Below are 15,614 nucleotides of genomic sequence, written 5' to 3'. Positions count from 1 at the left end.
GCGTAAACGGTTTGACATGAAACTGGAGGCAAAGAAACGCATAAGCGCCCACAAAAAAAATACATCAGCCACAGGAGGAGGAGGCTCACAGTCACAACTATTAACTGCAGACGAGCGCATTGCTGGCATAATTGGGGAGACCTCTCTTTCAGGAATTATACCTGACGGAGACAGCGACATGCCTCCACTGGAGTCAACATCAAACCCAGATGGTAAGGTGGTAAGTGGTGTATAATAATACATTAAACCATCACTGATAGCTTAGTGGTCAGTATAGTTTAACCTAGGTCGTACAGTCTCACCAAACAAACAGAAGATTCATTTGTGGGGTTTTCTCTCCGGATTGAATGAAGTGGAAACGGGAAACCAGAAATGTTATATTGTGCGTAATGGATAAAATCTAAATCAGTGATGGCTGTCGAGTGTAGAGCTATTTAACATTTATTTTAACAAAGGATACGGATAACATATAGCCCACAGCAGTTTTGTATGTATCGTCTTCAAGTTATTTGAATCTTAATAGCCTAAAGCTCTGTTTTATACAGCTCCAAATAAGTCAGTCTGCAGCCAACGTAAATTAAACATTTTTTAAAATCAGATTTATTAAAGGTTTCTTTCAAATGATCAAAGAGCCACACAAAAAAGAAACAAAAAAACAAACGTGTTGTCTCAAATAATTTTCTAAATGTGTTATATTTTAATCGTTCGTCATGTTTAGGCTATATCACGTGTTTCAAAGGCATCTGCGTATTGTGTACATAACAGAGCGCAATATGAATTAAAATTGTAATTTCCAATAGTGACAAGCATTATTTATGTGCATTCTTAAATTTACACAAGCACTACGTGTGGTCAGCAGCATGTGTAGATTTTGTTGGTAGCTACGAAAAGATCGGAGCTACTTAAATATTGATGAATGCGGAGATGCACGTAAATTTCCGTCTGCGAACAGTTTACACACAAATTCGTTCTGCTCATGTTTCATGAATGAGACCCAGTGTGTGCAAGGACATACGAGAACATGCAAGAGCTCTTCAGACAGCCACAGTAGTGCTTTTTTTTTTACGTCAAATACTAATTATAATAGTCGAATATTCCGATTCAGACAACTTTATTTATCTCAAAAGGGCAATTCAGTTTTTACAGTCACCCAGACCATACATAATTTCTCTGACATACTCCTGATGCTGCTGAATGTAAGTAGATTAATTAAATTAATTCAGTATGTAATACAGCCCTACAGGTTTCCTACAAAAACAAGTCAATAAAGGCACCGTCAGCAAACAGGGGGCGCCCTGGTAGCTGACGTCGGTAGAGTGTGGGCCCTATGTACGCAAGTGCAGCGGCCAGGGATTGATTTCAAATTTCTGCATGTCACCCCTTCCCTTTCCTTTCTAAATAATAATCTTTCTATATAATAATCTTTGGAGAAAACAAAGCCATGCAGCTGATTTTCCTCCCCATCAGTGAATGCAGTAGTTACCACAGGTCAGCACTGTAAAGATGGTCATAGTGAGCATCCACTCATATAAATTAACACAAGAACCGCCAACATTCCAATCATCCTAGAACCACCATGGGGGGTCAGCATACGCAAATACCAATTTCTTGAAGCAGATTGGTCGTTAATTTTCATAAATTTTTTTAATAATAAGTAATACCTGAGACAAAAAACATTTAAAATTAAGTTTATGGGTTTTAATAATATAACAAAGCTTCATTTTATAACAGATTGATGAACAGATTTTAAAAAAGGCTCATTTCAAAATATATATTACAATTCCTCAATTAAATACAACAAAATAATTAACACAATTTTACATTTTGATTACTGTAGAAGAACATAACCTTAAATTTAAATACACATTTTGGATAATAGGCTTAAGTTGTGACCTGAGCGCTCACTCGCTCACTTTCTCTCAGCCGCTCACACATGCGCACCACACGTTCACACAAGCACAACATTTATAATAATAATAATAACAATAATATATCTAATAATTTTAAGAACATTTTAAGAAAAATATAGAACGAACAATGCATAAAGCAAACCTGAAATCAATATTTACATCAAAACTCCACACACACACACACACACACACACACACACGCACACACACACACACACACACACACGCGCACACTATACACGATCAGCACACATGCTGTGGACTTTTCCAGTGCACTTCACACTGCACGTAGGCATTTCAGGCAGATCTTTTTTGCTTTATTTTTTTCACACTCATCATCTGGTGAAAATGCGAGTCATCTACCTCATCCCCATCCGATTCCTCCTCCGTTATATCTCCCCCATCTGACTCTCGGTCACTCATGGCTTGGAGCAATGCCAGGGCTCCCTCCACATCCATCGTTCTTTTTCTCCGGTCCATGTTTCAAATCCAAAAATAGCTAATATACGTATTATATATATATATATATGTTTAGTAATGTGAATGTCTTCTTTTCATAACTGTAACAATAGGCGTTGCTACAGTGGCTCAGCTGTCCGAGAGCCGGTGTCACTGACAGCTGAGTGACTGCAGCTTGCCCCAGCTGTTTCCATGGGGGGGTCAAAATGACAGCGGCGGTATAAATGTTAATAACTTTGTATCCCACAACCCCAATAATTTAGTAGATCATTTATAACACAATTTTGGGAAAAGTCAGGAAATTTGAAAATGTCAGGGTTCTATTGTCGAAAAGTTACATGCATTTGAAAAAGTGAGGGGATAAAAATGACCCCCTTGGCGGTTCTAGTGTTAAAACTGGTAAGAGGATATGCTGGAATCTGATTCTACACGACTGTCATTGTGTGGTTTCCATCTAGAGCACTTTTAAGAATAATGCCCTGCTACATAATCCCCTGAATTTAAAAGACCAACATGAAACATTATGATTAAATATCTTCTGTTCTGTGTTCAAATTGGGGATAAATCCTAGTTTTCCTGAATGATGAAAGGAAGGAAGGAAGTTTTAAAATGTAACCACATGACATTAAGCCTGGTCCCCATTACTAACCACATGAATTTTGGACTCTTTATATAAGGTTTTTGGTGTGATGTCAGGTAGCTGCTCCGTGTTTGGGTTCTCAAAGATTTTGTCAATCACTGAACCTGTGAGAGACACAAAGAGCTTTATCAGCCTCATTTATCAGCTTCCTGGGTTTCACTCACTCTCTTTTCCTCCCAATTTCTCTCACTCTGGCCTTGTCATCTTTTATCTCTATCGAAATCATCTTCTTTTTTTATTACTGTCTAACTTCAGCATCAATTTTAATGTGCCACAGACACTGTGGGGGGGTTGGAGATGGTAAAGATATGCAGATTTGCATTCACCAACGCACTTAATCAGAAGGTTCAAAGGGAGAGCTTTGTGTTTGAAACGCCCAGAAAAATCTGAATCATCCCATGGAAGTGTAGAGCTGTCATTCAATGGCAATGAAACACAGCAATAAGTCACCGTGCTTTGCCGCAAATTCTGTGATATGAATGGACAGAATCTCAAGGTGCACACAGGAGTGTATGGTTTGGTGACTCTCAGCAAACAATGGGATTATTTCCCTGCGGAGTTATCTGTTACAGGAGACCTGGGGGAGAATTCGCCAAGACTGAATTTACCACTAATAGCTCCATAAATTGCGCATCATTTGCCCCCGCTATATTCCCCTTCTCAAGGTCGGATTCACAAAGCAAATTGCACTAATGATATTCAAATGCAAACATGCCTACAAAGTTTGCTCTTGTTTTGTGTCTGATTGTGGAGAGGAGCTGTCTGCACCTCCACTCTCTGCTGCGCTCTCAGGCAGTAGTTGAGCACACACTGATGGATCGAAACTCCATGCACACATAAATGATGAGCAGGGAGAGGAGGGGGCGGCTCTTTACATAGTTTATTGTAAAGCCCAGACTCAACAGGTGTTTACTAGTTTCACTGTCTGTAACGAAGCTTCATTTTAAAAAAGAGCGCACAACAGCAGCTTGTCTATATAATGAAGCACAGAGACACTGTTTGCTCTGCAGCGCACTTTGAGGTGCATTCAACCCTCTGTGTGTGCTTTGCGAATGAGGCGAAGTCTTTTTATGTCACTGGCACAGGTTTAGAGGGCACAAAAGCCACCCAATCCTTTAGTGATCCCCCCCGGAGTTAAAAACATGTTGATTAAACTTACTCTGAAAACACAGCTCAAGATGGAAGGTGAGGTCGATTGGTGGCTTAGTTGGCAGTTATGTGAGGATCGTCACAACCATCTGGCTAAAGAAGGGGCTAGGTTTGAGATAAAAGCTCTGGATATGCAAGATAATACAAGTTCCTATCCTTTGGTTTAATGGAGACCAAAAGAATGAGATGGTAGATAAAAGCAGCCGAAATCAGTTTCCTTCACTCCTCACCGTTAGAGAGGGGGAGGAGTGAAGGATTTGTTGTAACAACACTGAGGGATAAAGTAACACTTTCTTTTCCGATACTTATTTCAAAGCCTCAGCTCAAGGTACTAAAGGTTTACCAGTTTAATATCAGTGCTGGTTCCTGGCCATGTTGACGTCTTGACATTATTCTGTAAAATATGTCAAATTAAGTTGGGTTCAAATATGGAGACCTTTATACAGAGTAAGTTGTATCCAAAAACAAATATCTGTTCAGGGTGGGGGTCTGTAATATATCAATTTAGTAGGCCCATAGTCTATTATGTCAGTTCGAGGCATGATCTTTGTTTAACCCTAAACTAAATGGGACGGATCTGTTTCGTTTAAGTTTGGTTAGATTAAGACACTAAAACTAATTGTCATTGTCAATTGTTTTTAGGAGTCTCCTCCTTTGTATTTTATTTTTAAAATCTAGTCAGGCATGTGCTCCTGCCCTTCTTTTCCTCCACAGTATGTTATAAATATCCGTCCTGAGTATGTTATGCTCCAACAAATGCACGTAAATAAACCAATAATACAGTGGGCCACAGGGGTATATAAGGTTAATAAATAAGTGTAACCAAATGCCTGTGTGTGTTTGTGTCTGTAGTCTGATATCCTTGCCACAGGGAAATGCAGGAGATTGAATCCAAGAGATTACCTCTCTGTATCTGCAGCTCTGTGTGTGTGTGTCTCTTGGTCCACTGATCCAGCCCTGAGTTCCTGAGAGGCTACACTACGTTATGAGATTGTGCATCAAAGGAAGATAAAAGAGCCTTTCTGCTTCACTGTCCTGCTGCTGGCTGTCAGTGACAGAGCAAACACCAACTAACCTCGGATGTCTTTACTAACAGAAACTCAACACACTTTTTCTTTTGTACTTTTTCTCCTCAGTTTCTTTGTCTAACTTTGGCCAAAGACGCAGAAAAACACAGCTGTATTTGTCCAGGATTTTCTCGTCCATCCATCGTTGTTTTTCTTTGTTCATAAATTTATATCGGCTTCGTTTGTTGATTTCTTTTCATCTTCAGTTATCCTTCTTATCTTTTTTTTAAATTCTCTCTTTGACTCAGGAGAGCGATGGTGAGTGGGGGGCTCTGGGGTTTGTTTGTCCATTGCAATCAGCATCATGTCAGCAGAGAGAAGAGTGAATCATAGACTTGGAGTATGATGCCAGCAGGAGATTCCTGAGAGAGACAATTGAGCACACAGAGCACATAAAAAGCTGTGGACCAGGATTCCCCCGCTTCTACTATTCTCTTTTCTCTCGGCTCCCATCTCGTCACCCCTCTTTCCGTTTCTTCCTACTAAGAGGTGAAGCTGAAAGGAAAACACTTGGCGCCCATTTTCCCCCCAGAAGAGAGTGAGCAAGGTTTACTCAGCGAGCCCACAGTCCTAATCTTGGCTTGTGATACCTCTAGGGGCCTTGAAAAGTCACCCTATTTAAAATTGAGACATGGGTAGAAAAAAGCAGGTGGAGACGCAGCGCTTCCACAGTGGGTCAGCCGGGATTTCTGCCACATTCCTCAAAGCTTTAATTAAAAGACTGAGATGATGTAGGAGAGAGACGGGAGAGCAGAGACGTGGGTCAAGCCGGCTAATCGCTCCTCCAGAGAGGAGAGATAGAAGCTAATAAATAGTGGAGATAGACAAGAGAGGGAGACAGAGGAGTGATGGAGAAGAGGAACAAACAGAATGAGCAAAGAAAAGGATGGAGTGAGAAGTCAATGGGATGTATTAAGAAGACAAGAAAGAGGGGCAACAGATTGCATGGCAAGAGGGAGAGCAGATTTCTCACTGTGTCAAACACAAGCCGATAATAAGGAAGACAAAAACAAGGTTGCTCGCCTTACCTTCTCAAAGACAGGCTTGTTGTTATTCACGTCGTCCACTCCCACTATGACCTGCGCCGTGGCTGACAAGGCCTGAGGTCCGCCCGAGGCGTTGTCATCCGTTGCTGTAACGTTGAGGACATATTCAACACCTTGTAGGTGAGGGGGAGGGCTGGAGCGCAGACGGATCAAACCTGCAGCCAAACATAAGGACAACAGAGTTTAACCCACTGTGTGAGCTGGTACCGACACAGAATTTTTAAACTTCAGCGGCATATATGTTCGACCTTAAAGAATGAGAAGAAAAGAAGCACTCAATAAAATGCTAACAGTAAGAGAAAATTCAAGAGATAATACACTTCATAATATCATAATATTTTTACAACCACCTGTTTGCCAGATATAATATTGTTTTTTAACTACATACCAAGACACAGATTGAAGTTTGGTATTTATAAACCTGGGCCCTATTTGTACAAATTTGTGTGTCAAAATGACTCATAGGAACAAAATCGGTCCAGTAGATGTCCTCCGCTGTAGCCGCGATACAGCCGCAATGGCTGCAACATAATCCCCTGGGGGATTGCGCCCGATCAAAGTATGTCGACTAAAATTTCTTGTTTTTACCTTTTTACTTACAGGCTCAGATTGTTACTCCAGGTGTCCGACAACATTACAGAAATTATCCCTACAAAGATTGGCCTTTTTTTAAAAGAGTAAGATCACGCGGGTGGTGAGAACAGGATGGTGGAAACGTGAGTTAGAGTTGGAGAGAGGACTTGTTTACGTAGAGCAGGGGTTCCCCAACTTTTTGACTACACGGACCAGAGCAATAATATTTTTGACGGACCGGGGGGGTTCAACACGCATATGCATAAATCATGGTCACATGCATGGAAATACAGACAGATTGTATCTGTACTGTATTCATTCAGTGAGGAGACTGCATGAGAGGGAGGGCGCGATCCATATGAGAAAAAGAACAAACATTTTGTCTTCAGTGTTAAAGCTATTGGGTCACTCTGACATAATAATGTTTATCGATATGTGCAACTATCTGTGTAACTGTAGTGTGCAAATTTGTGTTTTATAGTTGAGAACTTTAGATCCAAGCCAGAATCACCGGAGCGTCAGAGGCAACAGCCCTGAGGGAAGAGAGCTGTTGGACAATAATTGTTGGGTTGGTAGATCAATCTGTGGCTCCTCCTGTTCACAGGTCAAGGCCTCAGCGATGCACTGGACCCAAAAGAGATCGTGTATATGCGTGGCCCTTTGGACAAAAGTGCCAAATGATTGTAACATGTTTATGTATTTATTGAGGCCATTGGCTTATGTTTCCTATTTCCTTCTGCAGACATCTGAGCCAAAAGAAAAAATTACCATGACCCATTTACAGTTTGTGTTCTTTGTGTGTGAGAGCTATTAAGACAGAAGCGATGACAGCTCTGCCAGACAGACTTCTATTCATGTTTTGATTAGCTGGAGCATTTCAGATGTCCTTTAATATAAACCAGTGACCTTATTTTGGCATCCCATTTATGAGCGATCCTCTAAATGTAATGCAACTTTAGTTTTCTATACTTATAAATTCTACGTTGGCTGCAATGGCATCACCTTTACAATGGCAGGCACAGCTCATACTCTATACAGAGTAAGATGTATATTCAAGGCTGAGCTTAAACACACACAAAAGGATCCTTCACATGAAAACTCAATGACATGGAGAGCAAACAAAAGCACAATGTCTTAATGTCCCTTATTGTCAGTACTAGAAGTCTTTTCATTAAGCTGACCACTTGCAAACACGCAGACAGCATGTGTTTTGTTGAATAGAGGCAAAGATAGGTAGAGCAAGTGTAGTATTGTAGGCAAAATATATAGTCAAGTAAAATAATAAATGGACTGCACTTATATAGCGCTTTTCTAGTCTCCCGAACACTCAAAGCTGCAAACATGTCACATTCACCCATTCACACACACATTCACACACTGATGGTAAGTGTCAATCTCCAATCAGACCATGCCCATTCAGGAAAAGCTTTCTTCATTTAGAATGATGCGGAAAAGTCCCCTGTCTTTAGGTTGAGTCACAACCTTGAGAATAAAGCTGAATAAATCTAAAGCTTATAAGACCGTTTACGGTGAGATGTACTGAATGATTACAGTGGAGTGGTTTGTCACTATAAATGTGGTGAAAATAGGCTCCACCATGTTAACCTGCCTTTTTGATGAATTTACCAAGCACACCTGCAGTATATGAGAAGGAGATGTTTGGATGATAAAAGTGAATCATATGTGAAAGCTATATTTACCATTCTGTAATGCATAAAGGACACTGATTCTAATTTATCATGGGACAAGCTCATTTTTTAATCAGTATCCTGAACACAAGGAAATGCTTTGAAATGATCTCTGTATTGATGACAGAGTTTTACAAATGAGACATTCAACATGAAACTGTCTGACTGACTGTGAGCCGTTTTGCCTTTTTGAGGTACACAAGAAATGATCCATAAATGAAAAGTAATGGATTCTACTGTTGGAGATCACCAAGGCCATGTCAAACATGTTTTTCTGCCACACAATATCATTTTTAATTTTGCATGCCAGTGCGCAACATAGTTATCCAGAGACCTGGTTATTTGATTTCATACGATGAAGATCAATCAAGTGTGTTTGGATATGAGGACATTGTGGGGCCTTATACACCAGAGCAATTTTATTTATAAAAAGCTCTTTTTGGATGCAATTTTATGCACTCTTTATTTGGATTCAAAGTAATCATTGAATATTTAAAAATATGTACCTTCACAGTTATTGACCAGACTTGGAAAAATGTGAAATCCATGAGTTACCATTAGTTTACTGTAATATTAATAGGGGTTTTGTTCATTCATGGACACTCACAATAAACTTCTTAAGAAGTATCTTTGCTTCTTTCCTCGCTCTCTCTTTCCATCAAATGCTGCTGTCTCTCTTCCCCTCCCTTTCTATTATATGCTGTCTGTCTGTCTGTCTGTCTGTATCACATGTGTGATTAGTCGAGGAGGGCGAGCTAATTAAACAAAAGAATGTACATTATATATTTGACATAACAACACCTCTTATCCTCCCCTCTATTAAAAGATCAAGTTTGAGTTTTTCCCACTGGGCCTAAACGCATCTCTCCTCTGCTCTCTTGTAACTTGTGTGAGGAAGGGCGCACTGAGTGAGTATTTGAGAAAGTAAGACAGAGAGAGAGAGAGAGCGTGGCAGAGTGACAGTACATGCGAGCGAAGCAGAGAGAAAGGTTGGGAGTGAAGGTGTCAAACATTGGGGCTTCATTAAAAATGTTTCTGGCTCAAACCAGCGCCCCAGAATGCGGCGCCCTAGGCAACCGCCTATATCGCCTATACCCTGAGCCGGCCCTGGAGATCACTTAAAACTACACGTGTGTGTGGTGGACGCAGCGCTCTCTACACCTCTAAAGTGAAATGATGAAATATTCAACACAATCATCACAATACCATCAAAAAGTTAGAGCCAGTTTGAAAATAACCCACACCATCCTTCACAAACTGAGTGGTGTTAAAAGAGCATACAAGCTTCCTTTGTAACCGAGAAGAAAAAAGCCAAGTCGAGGGGAGGAAGTTTCTGGTGGACAAAGATTCTCTTATTTCAACTCTCGCTTCGGGAGAGATTTCATTAATTATGGCAAAAAAAAAAAAAACATATGAATAGTTAAAGTGATTGGTATTCCCTTTTAGCAGCTTATTCTGGCATTCCATTTCATCCTCTGCATCTCTTTCTCTCTCACTGACTCTCTTTCAGTCCAGTGTAGGCGTCTCATCTGCATCCCACTCTCTGCTCTGAATGACTCTCCTCCACTCGGTATTCATCTCACCCTTTGGTGCTCTGTTTACTTGGTGTGTTCGTTTGTCTGAGCGTGTGTGTGTGTGTGTGTGTGTGTGTGTGTGTGTGTGTGTGTGTGTGTGTGTGTGTGTGTCCGTGCGTGCGTGCGTGTGTGTGTGTGTGGGCTAAAAGTGCGGACACACTTATTACATCCTCTTTATCTTCAGAGGCAGGGGCAGGTGCTGTCATGTGTTCATTTGCTTGTGGTTTCACAAGAGACCCTAGAATAGGAATCATATGTACACTTATTGTAGATAACGCATGTGTGTGTAAACTAACCAATCCTTCTTTCTCTGTTTACCAGACCGAGAGGAGCTGATGAGACAGATTACAGCCAGGCCACGTAAGATTTGTATTTTATTTTGTTTTTTTGTGTGTTAGTGCGTCCTGAGCCACCGCACCATCATGAAGAGAAAAGTGATCTGTAATGAGTCTTGCAAGTGATTGACTTAAGAAACAGTGTGAAGCAAATGAGAACAAATTCTCCTCTACTCAGGTTAATGCTGTAAATCTAATTATCTCTTTAACTACACATGTACAGTATGTACCTTATGTTTCCCTTTGAGTGTGCATGTGTGATTTGCACAAGAGATGGAGGATTGCCATGGAGGGGGTGTCTGCCTCGAGGTGTTTGTCACAATGGCTGGTTCCTTGGCACTACTGTCCATGGTTAAGGGTATGTTAGTGTGTGCATTTGTGTGTGTGTGTGTGTGTGTGTGTGTGTGTGTGTATGTGTGTGTGTGGGTGCGGGTGCCTGCGTGCTTGTGTGTGTGTGTAAGAAGGAGATAAAAATAGACAGAGAGGTGGTAAGATGATTCCAATTTACAGCCGTAGAGGTGTAAGGGGAGGAAGCATTGCCTGAAGGAAGACGTGTCACAAGCATTGTGTCAGATTCATATAAATGCATAAATATATTCTCTCACACACCTACACAGTAAAAACACACAAGTGCACATAAAAGCTTATGTTCAGCAAAGGTTGCTGCAGAGGTTTATGCAGAGTACAATAAAGTCCAGTAGTTAGTTTTTCCATGCCAGACAGCATGCAGAGCAGCCTGAGGGGATGTTTTGGAAAAGCTCGTATGGACATGATTAATGTGCCTCGAAGCTGTATTTTGTGTAATGTTTTTTTCATAGGGGCAACAATGTGTTAAGGGAGTCTGGATTCCGAGGTTTAAACAGAAATGAAGCACATGCATGCAGTTTTAAGCTGTTTTCTGTTGTATTAGTCTTTCAGAGTTGACCCAATTTCCACAACATGCTGCACACAGCACAGTGTTGACATGCTCTGACAGCCCTGAATTCTAATATCCTTTAAAACGGTGAAACACAAATGCTTGAAAATATTGACAGTACACAATGTGCCTAAATGCCTAATGCTCAAGTGCCTGAATTTTGACATTCGCAGCATCAGCAAACAAAGTCTTGTGATCTTGTGACAGTGCCTTCTTTTTACCTTTAATCTCTCAAAAAAGTTAAGGACAGCATATTTTAACTGCTTATAAAACTTTTGTGTGACATAATTGTGATGCTTGTAACTACGCAAATGTAACACACAAAGGAAGCTGACGGGAAAAAGGAAGACAGCAGATCGTCGAGCAAGCTAAAGTGAGGGAGCAGTGTTAGCAAGAACAAAACTGTACATCAGAGAAATAAATATCTGCTGTTTGTTTCACAGGGTCTGTACTTTAAAGCACAAATAAACAGGCCAAACACCTGCACACCTTTAAACAGATCTACTGCAGGTGTCAGAGTTTGTATGAACCCAGTGGAAACACACGTTTCATCTTGCTGTGGCCTCTCTGCTCTGCCTGTGCGTGTTGCTAAGCCCCGCCCTCGTCTGGGTTTCAAACAGAAACACAGACCTGCATGCTGTTAGCAACACATCCCTGTCCAAAGGTTGAAGCCCAGAAACGTCCAGAATGCAGCAAAAGAACAAGAAAATAATAAAATCCAGGCATAGGTCAGGGCATCAGAAGACACAGACACTGCCCGCACTTACAGTGGGTCATGTGATGATAGAGCTGGATGCTTTTTTGCATGAGTCTATACATTGTTTTTCTAGGAAAATACTCATTCATAAATAAATTATGTGCACAGTCAATCCCTCCTACATTATTAAACACACAGTATCACAGTGCCTTGCCTCTATGTTTGTTATTCCCAGTTGGTACACTGTCAAGCTCTCAGGAAGTTCGTCTTTATCCCATCTGAGGTTTGTGTTAGTGGACTGGGTAATGTACAGACTGGTATTCCCTTGTGTAATGTAAAATTTGAATGTAGGTCTTAAAGCATAGACTAACTCACAAGCTGAAGCTGGTGCCCTAACCAGTTGTTTCTTGCAAAATTTTCCAAACCCCACTGACCAGAACTGGGCATTTGAACATTTGCTACTGCTTTATAAAGCATTAAATCCCTCATGGTCCATTAGGGGAACCACAAGCTGTCTTCTATACAAAATGTATAAAGATAATCTAAGCAAACCAAAGCCTGTACCATGACCAATTATATTGTATGTGCTGATCATGTTAAGAAAGAGCTAATTATATAGGATCCACGACGAGTGTCTTCGTATCAGCCAATCACCTTTAACAGCTTAACGTCTTTACACACATGAACTTAACAGGGTGGTCAAATGTACTTCATACATCTTGCCGATACTGTGAGCTCCAGTTCATTGGCCATTAGGGTTGCTGATTGAATTGTGTCACCGTTAAGTTTTTGTTTGTTGTTTTGACCAATTCCATAACAGTTGTTTGTTTGACGCCTTGATATGTGAGGAATATACACATATATCTTTTGAAAATCCCCGACTTATTTGGCTTTTTGACTTTTATCTGATATATGGCATTCCACGGTGACAGGAAACATAAGGACACAGGAAGGGTTAAACATGCCACAGTGGTATCTAGTCAAAATAATACTGGGGATGTTTGAACCACTAAGAATCCACAAGGATGCCAACAAAACCCTTAAAAACATACAAGGTGAAAAGACTCTTTTTCCTAAACCAGGATCAGGATTGTATTCTGTGTACACATTAGGCAAATGTACAAGAACTTTGGACTTTTAATATACTATGTAAAAATACGAAAATTATAATTCAAATAAGAAGAATTCAAGACTATAAAAATCTCCTCACTTTTGCATGCCTCTGTTCATATCCACTCATAGGTTTCCCAAAGAACGTGGGATATACTGTATGTGCACAGTAAAAATATCTGCATAACGCCGTGTAGGCCTTTACTAAACAAGAATGGACATGATGTCACAGAGATCATGACCTTTCACCACCATAATCAGTTCAGTCCAACAGTCATAGTGGACATTTGGGCCAAATTTGAGGAGATATTGAGTCTTCTAGAATTGGATGGCCAGGTGGATGGACGGCCAGAAAACATAATGCTGCCAGCAATGGCTGTCGCTAATACAGAAGCGTATAAAGAAATCAGCTTTTAAAAGAAAGCTAGAAAAAGTTAACCAAAATTTGACACAAACTTTTAACACTAGAACCGGAGACTGAGTGTGACCAGGTCCCGCCTGCCTAGACACCCTGAGCTCCTCACCGCAAAGGTCCTGAATTGAGTCGACTGAACAAACACCAAGACACACTCAAAACAGCAGTAAGCGGTATATTTATTTAGTAAAATCTATACATGGTAAATAAGAAAAGCAAACAAAAGTAATTATAGTCTTTGGTTTGGATATTGCTTATTGCCTCTGAACCTCACAGAGAGAGTAAAAGACAAGAGGGACCGAGAGAGTGAGCATGTGTGAGAGAGAGTGAGAGAGAGAGAGAGTGCACACAGGAGACATAGGATTTTACTTATTACACAACTTCTATAGTCCGACAATAAGCATCATTATTTTCATTTCTTATTGTTTTATTTATCCAAATTAAAACGCTGAAATTGATGATGAGGGATGGAGAGACTTGATCTCTGTGCGTAAAAAGGACAGCAGGGGCAGTGCTTCATGTCGTTCTTTTGTTGGACAAACGTGATCATTTCCGCCATCTTTTTTGAGTATTTCTTAGACATTAACAAGTGAAAATAAGACATTTTACTCTGCTTATAGCATCCCAGGTGCAACCTGTTAATAGATCATCTCGCTTTGTTTGTGGGGGCTGGGTCGCATGGTTTCCTTGCATGCACCGATAGAGATGTAAAGTGATGACGTCATTGGCCCATTAACGAGAACAAAAGGATACAGGTGCTCTTGAGCGTCGAGATGCTGGCCGGTCCATGACCATTACTCCCATTATGCATCCCTTTTATATAAGAAGAGACGTTTTACCAGATGCAAACTTCAGGTTCATAAATGAGCTCATTACCATTTCAATATTGAACTAAACATCTATCGAGCTTAGCTACTGTATGAGACTTGACCCACTGATGAACTGTACACTCGAGGCTGCACCACAATTCTGCTTGGTCAAAACCTCTGGCTGTACGGTCACTTCAGTACAAACTACAAAGTCTGTATATGTATTCACTTCCTTCTTTCATGTGGGCCTGGCTTATAGTTATGGACACTCTTTAAAGTTAGTGTTGCTTACTTTCAGTTCGGTTTCAGCAGGTGAATCTATTCAGGTCAAACCCCACCACCTGGACACCTTTGCTCGGATAAAAGAAGCTATTTGCCCCAACTGTAAAACGGCCGTCTGGATGATTTGTTCCCAATTTCTCATTATCCAAACCCAAATAGGCTATTGTACTGCGTGTGGCTGGGGCTGATAGGGGTTGCATCGTAGAATGGGCCGTCAAGAGATCATGGTAAATAAAAAACAGAGGTACAATGAGACTAAAATTAGAACAATTGTTTGCTGCAGACAGGGCATCAGAATTGGGTCAATACACTGTCCAGTCCGGTCTAGTTTTTTTTAGTGTCTAAGTGTCTGTGTTACCTTCTCTAACCTGTCCTTGTTTTTAAGTTCAGTGTGTCTGTTTAGTACGTGTGTCTGTACACTGAGAGTCAAATTCCTTGTATGTTCCCACATACTTAGCCAATTAAGCTGATTCTGATAAAAACTGGTCACAAAACATAAATAAATAAATAAATGAACCACTTACTTAAATGCAGTTCTTTCAAATATTACAATTTACATTAATTGACTTAATCTTACGGATAATTTTATAAACAGCAAGCAGCAATAGATGATAACTATACAATAAATGTAATGTATGGTAAGTATGGTAAGTGTTAAGGATCTTGGATCACTAGTTTGCAGTAGAAGCAGAATTTAATATGTCCAGAAGTAGTGGACAGAAATAGAAGCATTATGTGTCGTTGCATCTGGATTTATAATAACAAAAAACTGCACTCTTGGCACCAAGAGCCATGGATAAGAATTGAAAAACCATGTATATCCATACCAAAGATGCATTAAGAGGGTAAGCACTAGTCCACCCCTCTTCTGTCTCTCCACCCACGCTACTCCAACAGCGCCGGGGAGTGCACTCATGCTTAATGAATTGAGACAGAAGGCCAGA

At 40.5% G+C, this 15,614-nt stretch overlaps 1 protein-coding gene across 1 annotated transcript in view; it reads right to left on the bottom strand.

The window, feature by feature from the left end:
• The window catches only part of LOC138589795 (neural-cadherin), a 334,506-nt gene that overhangs the window by 182,043 nt on the left and 136,849 nt on the right, over positions 1-15,614 (bottom strand). Inside the window, exon 8 of the mRNA XM_069660252.1 lies at positions 6,254-6,426. Coding sequence (XP_069516353.1) covers positions 6,254-6,426 — 173 coding nt within the window. The remainder of the gene's footprint in view (positions 1-6,253; positions 6,427-15,614) is intronic.

The sequence above is a fragment of the Semicossyphus pulcher genome, unplaced genomic scaffold (genome assembly GCF_022749685.1).
Source record: "Semicossyphus pulcher isolate SPU_LCO1_2020_fin unplaced genomic scaffold, fSemPul1.0.p SCAF_1, whole genome shotgun sequence".
Lineage (NCBI taxonomy): Eukaryota > Metazoa > Chordata > Actinopteri > Labriformes > Labridae > Semicossyphus > Semicossyphus pulcher.
The sequence above is the reverse complement of the archived record's forward strand: the minus strand, read 5'-3'. Positions and strand labels throughout refer to the sequence as shown.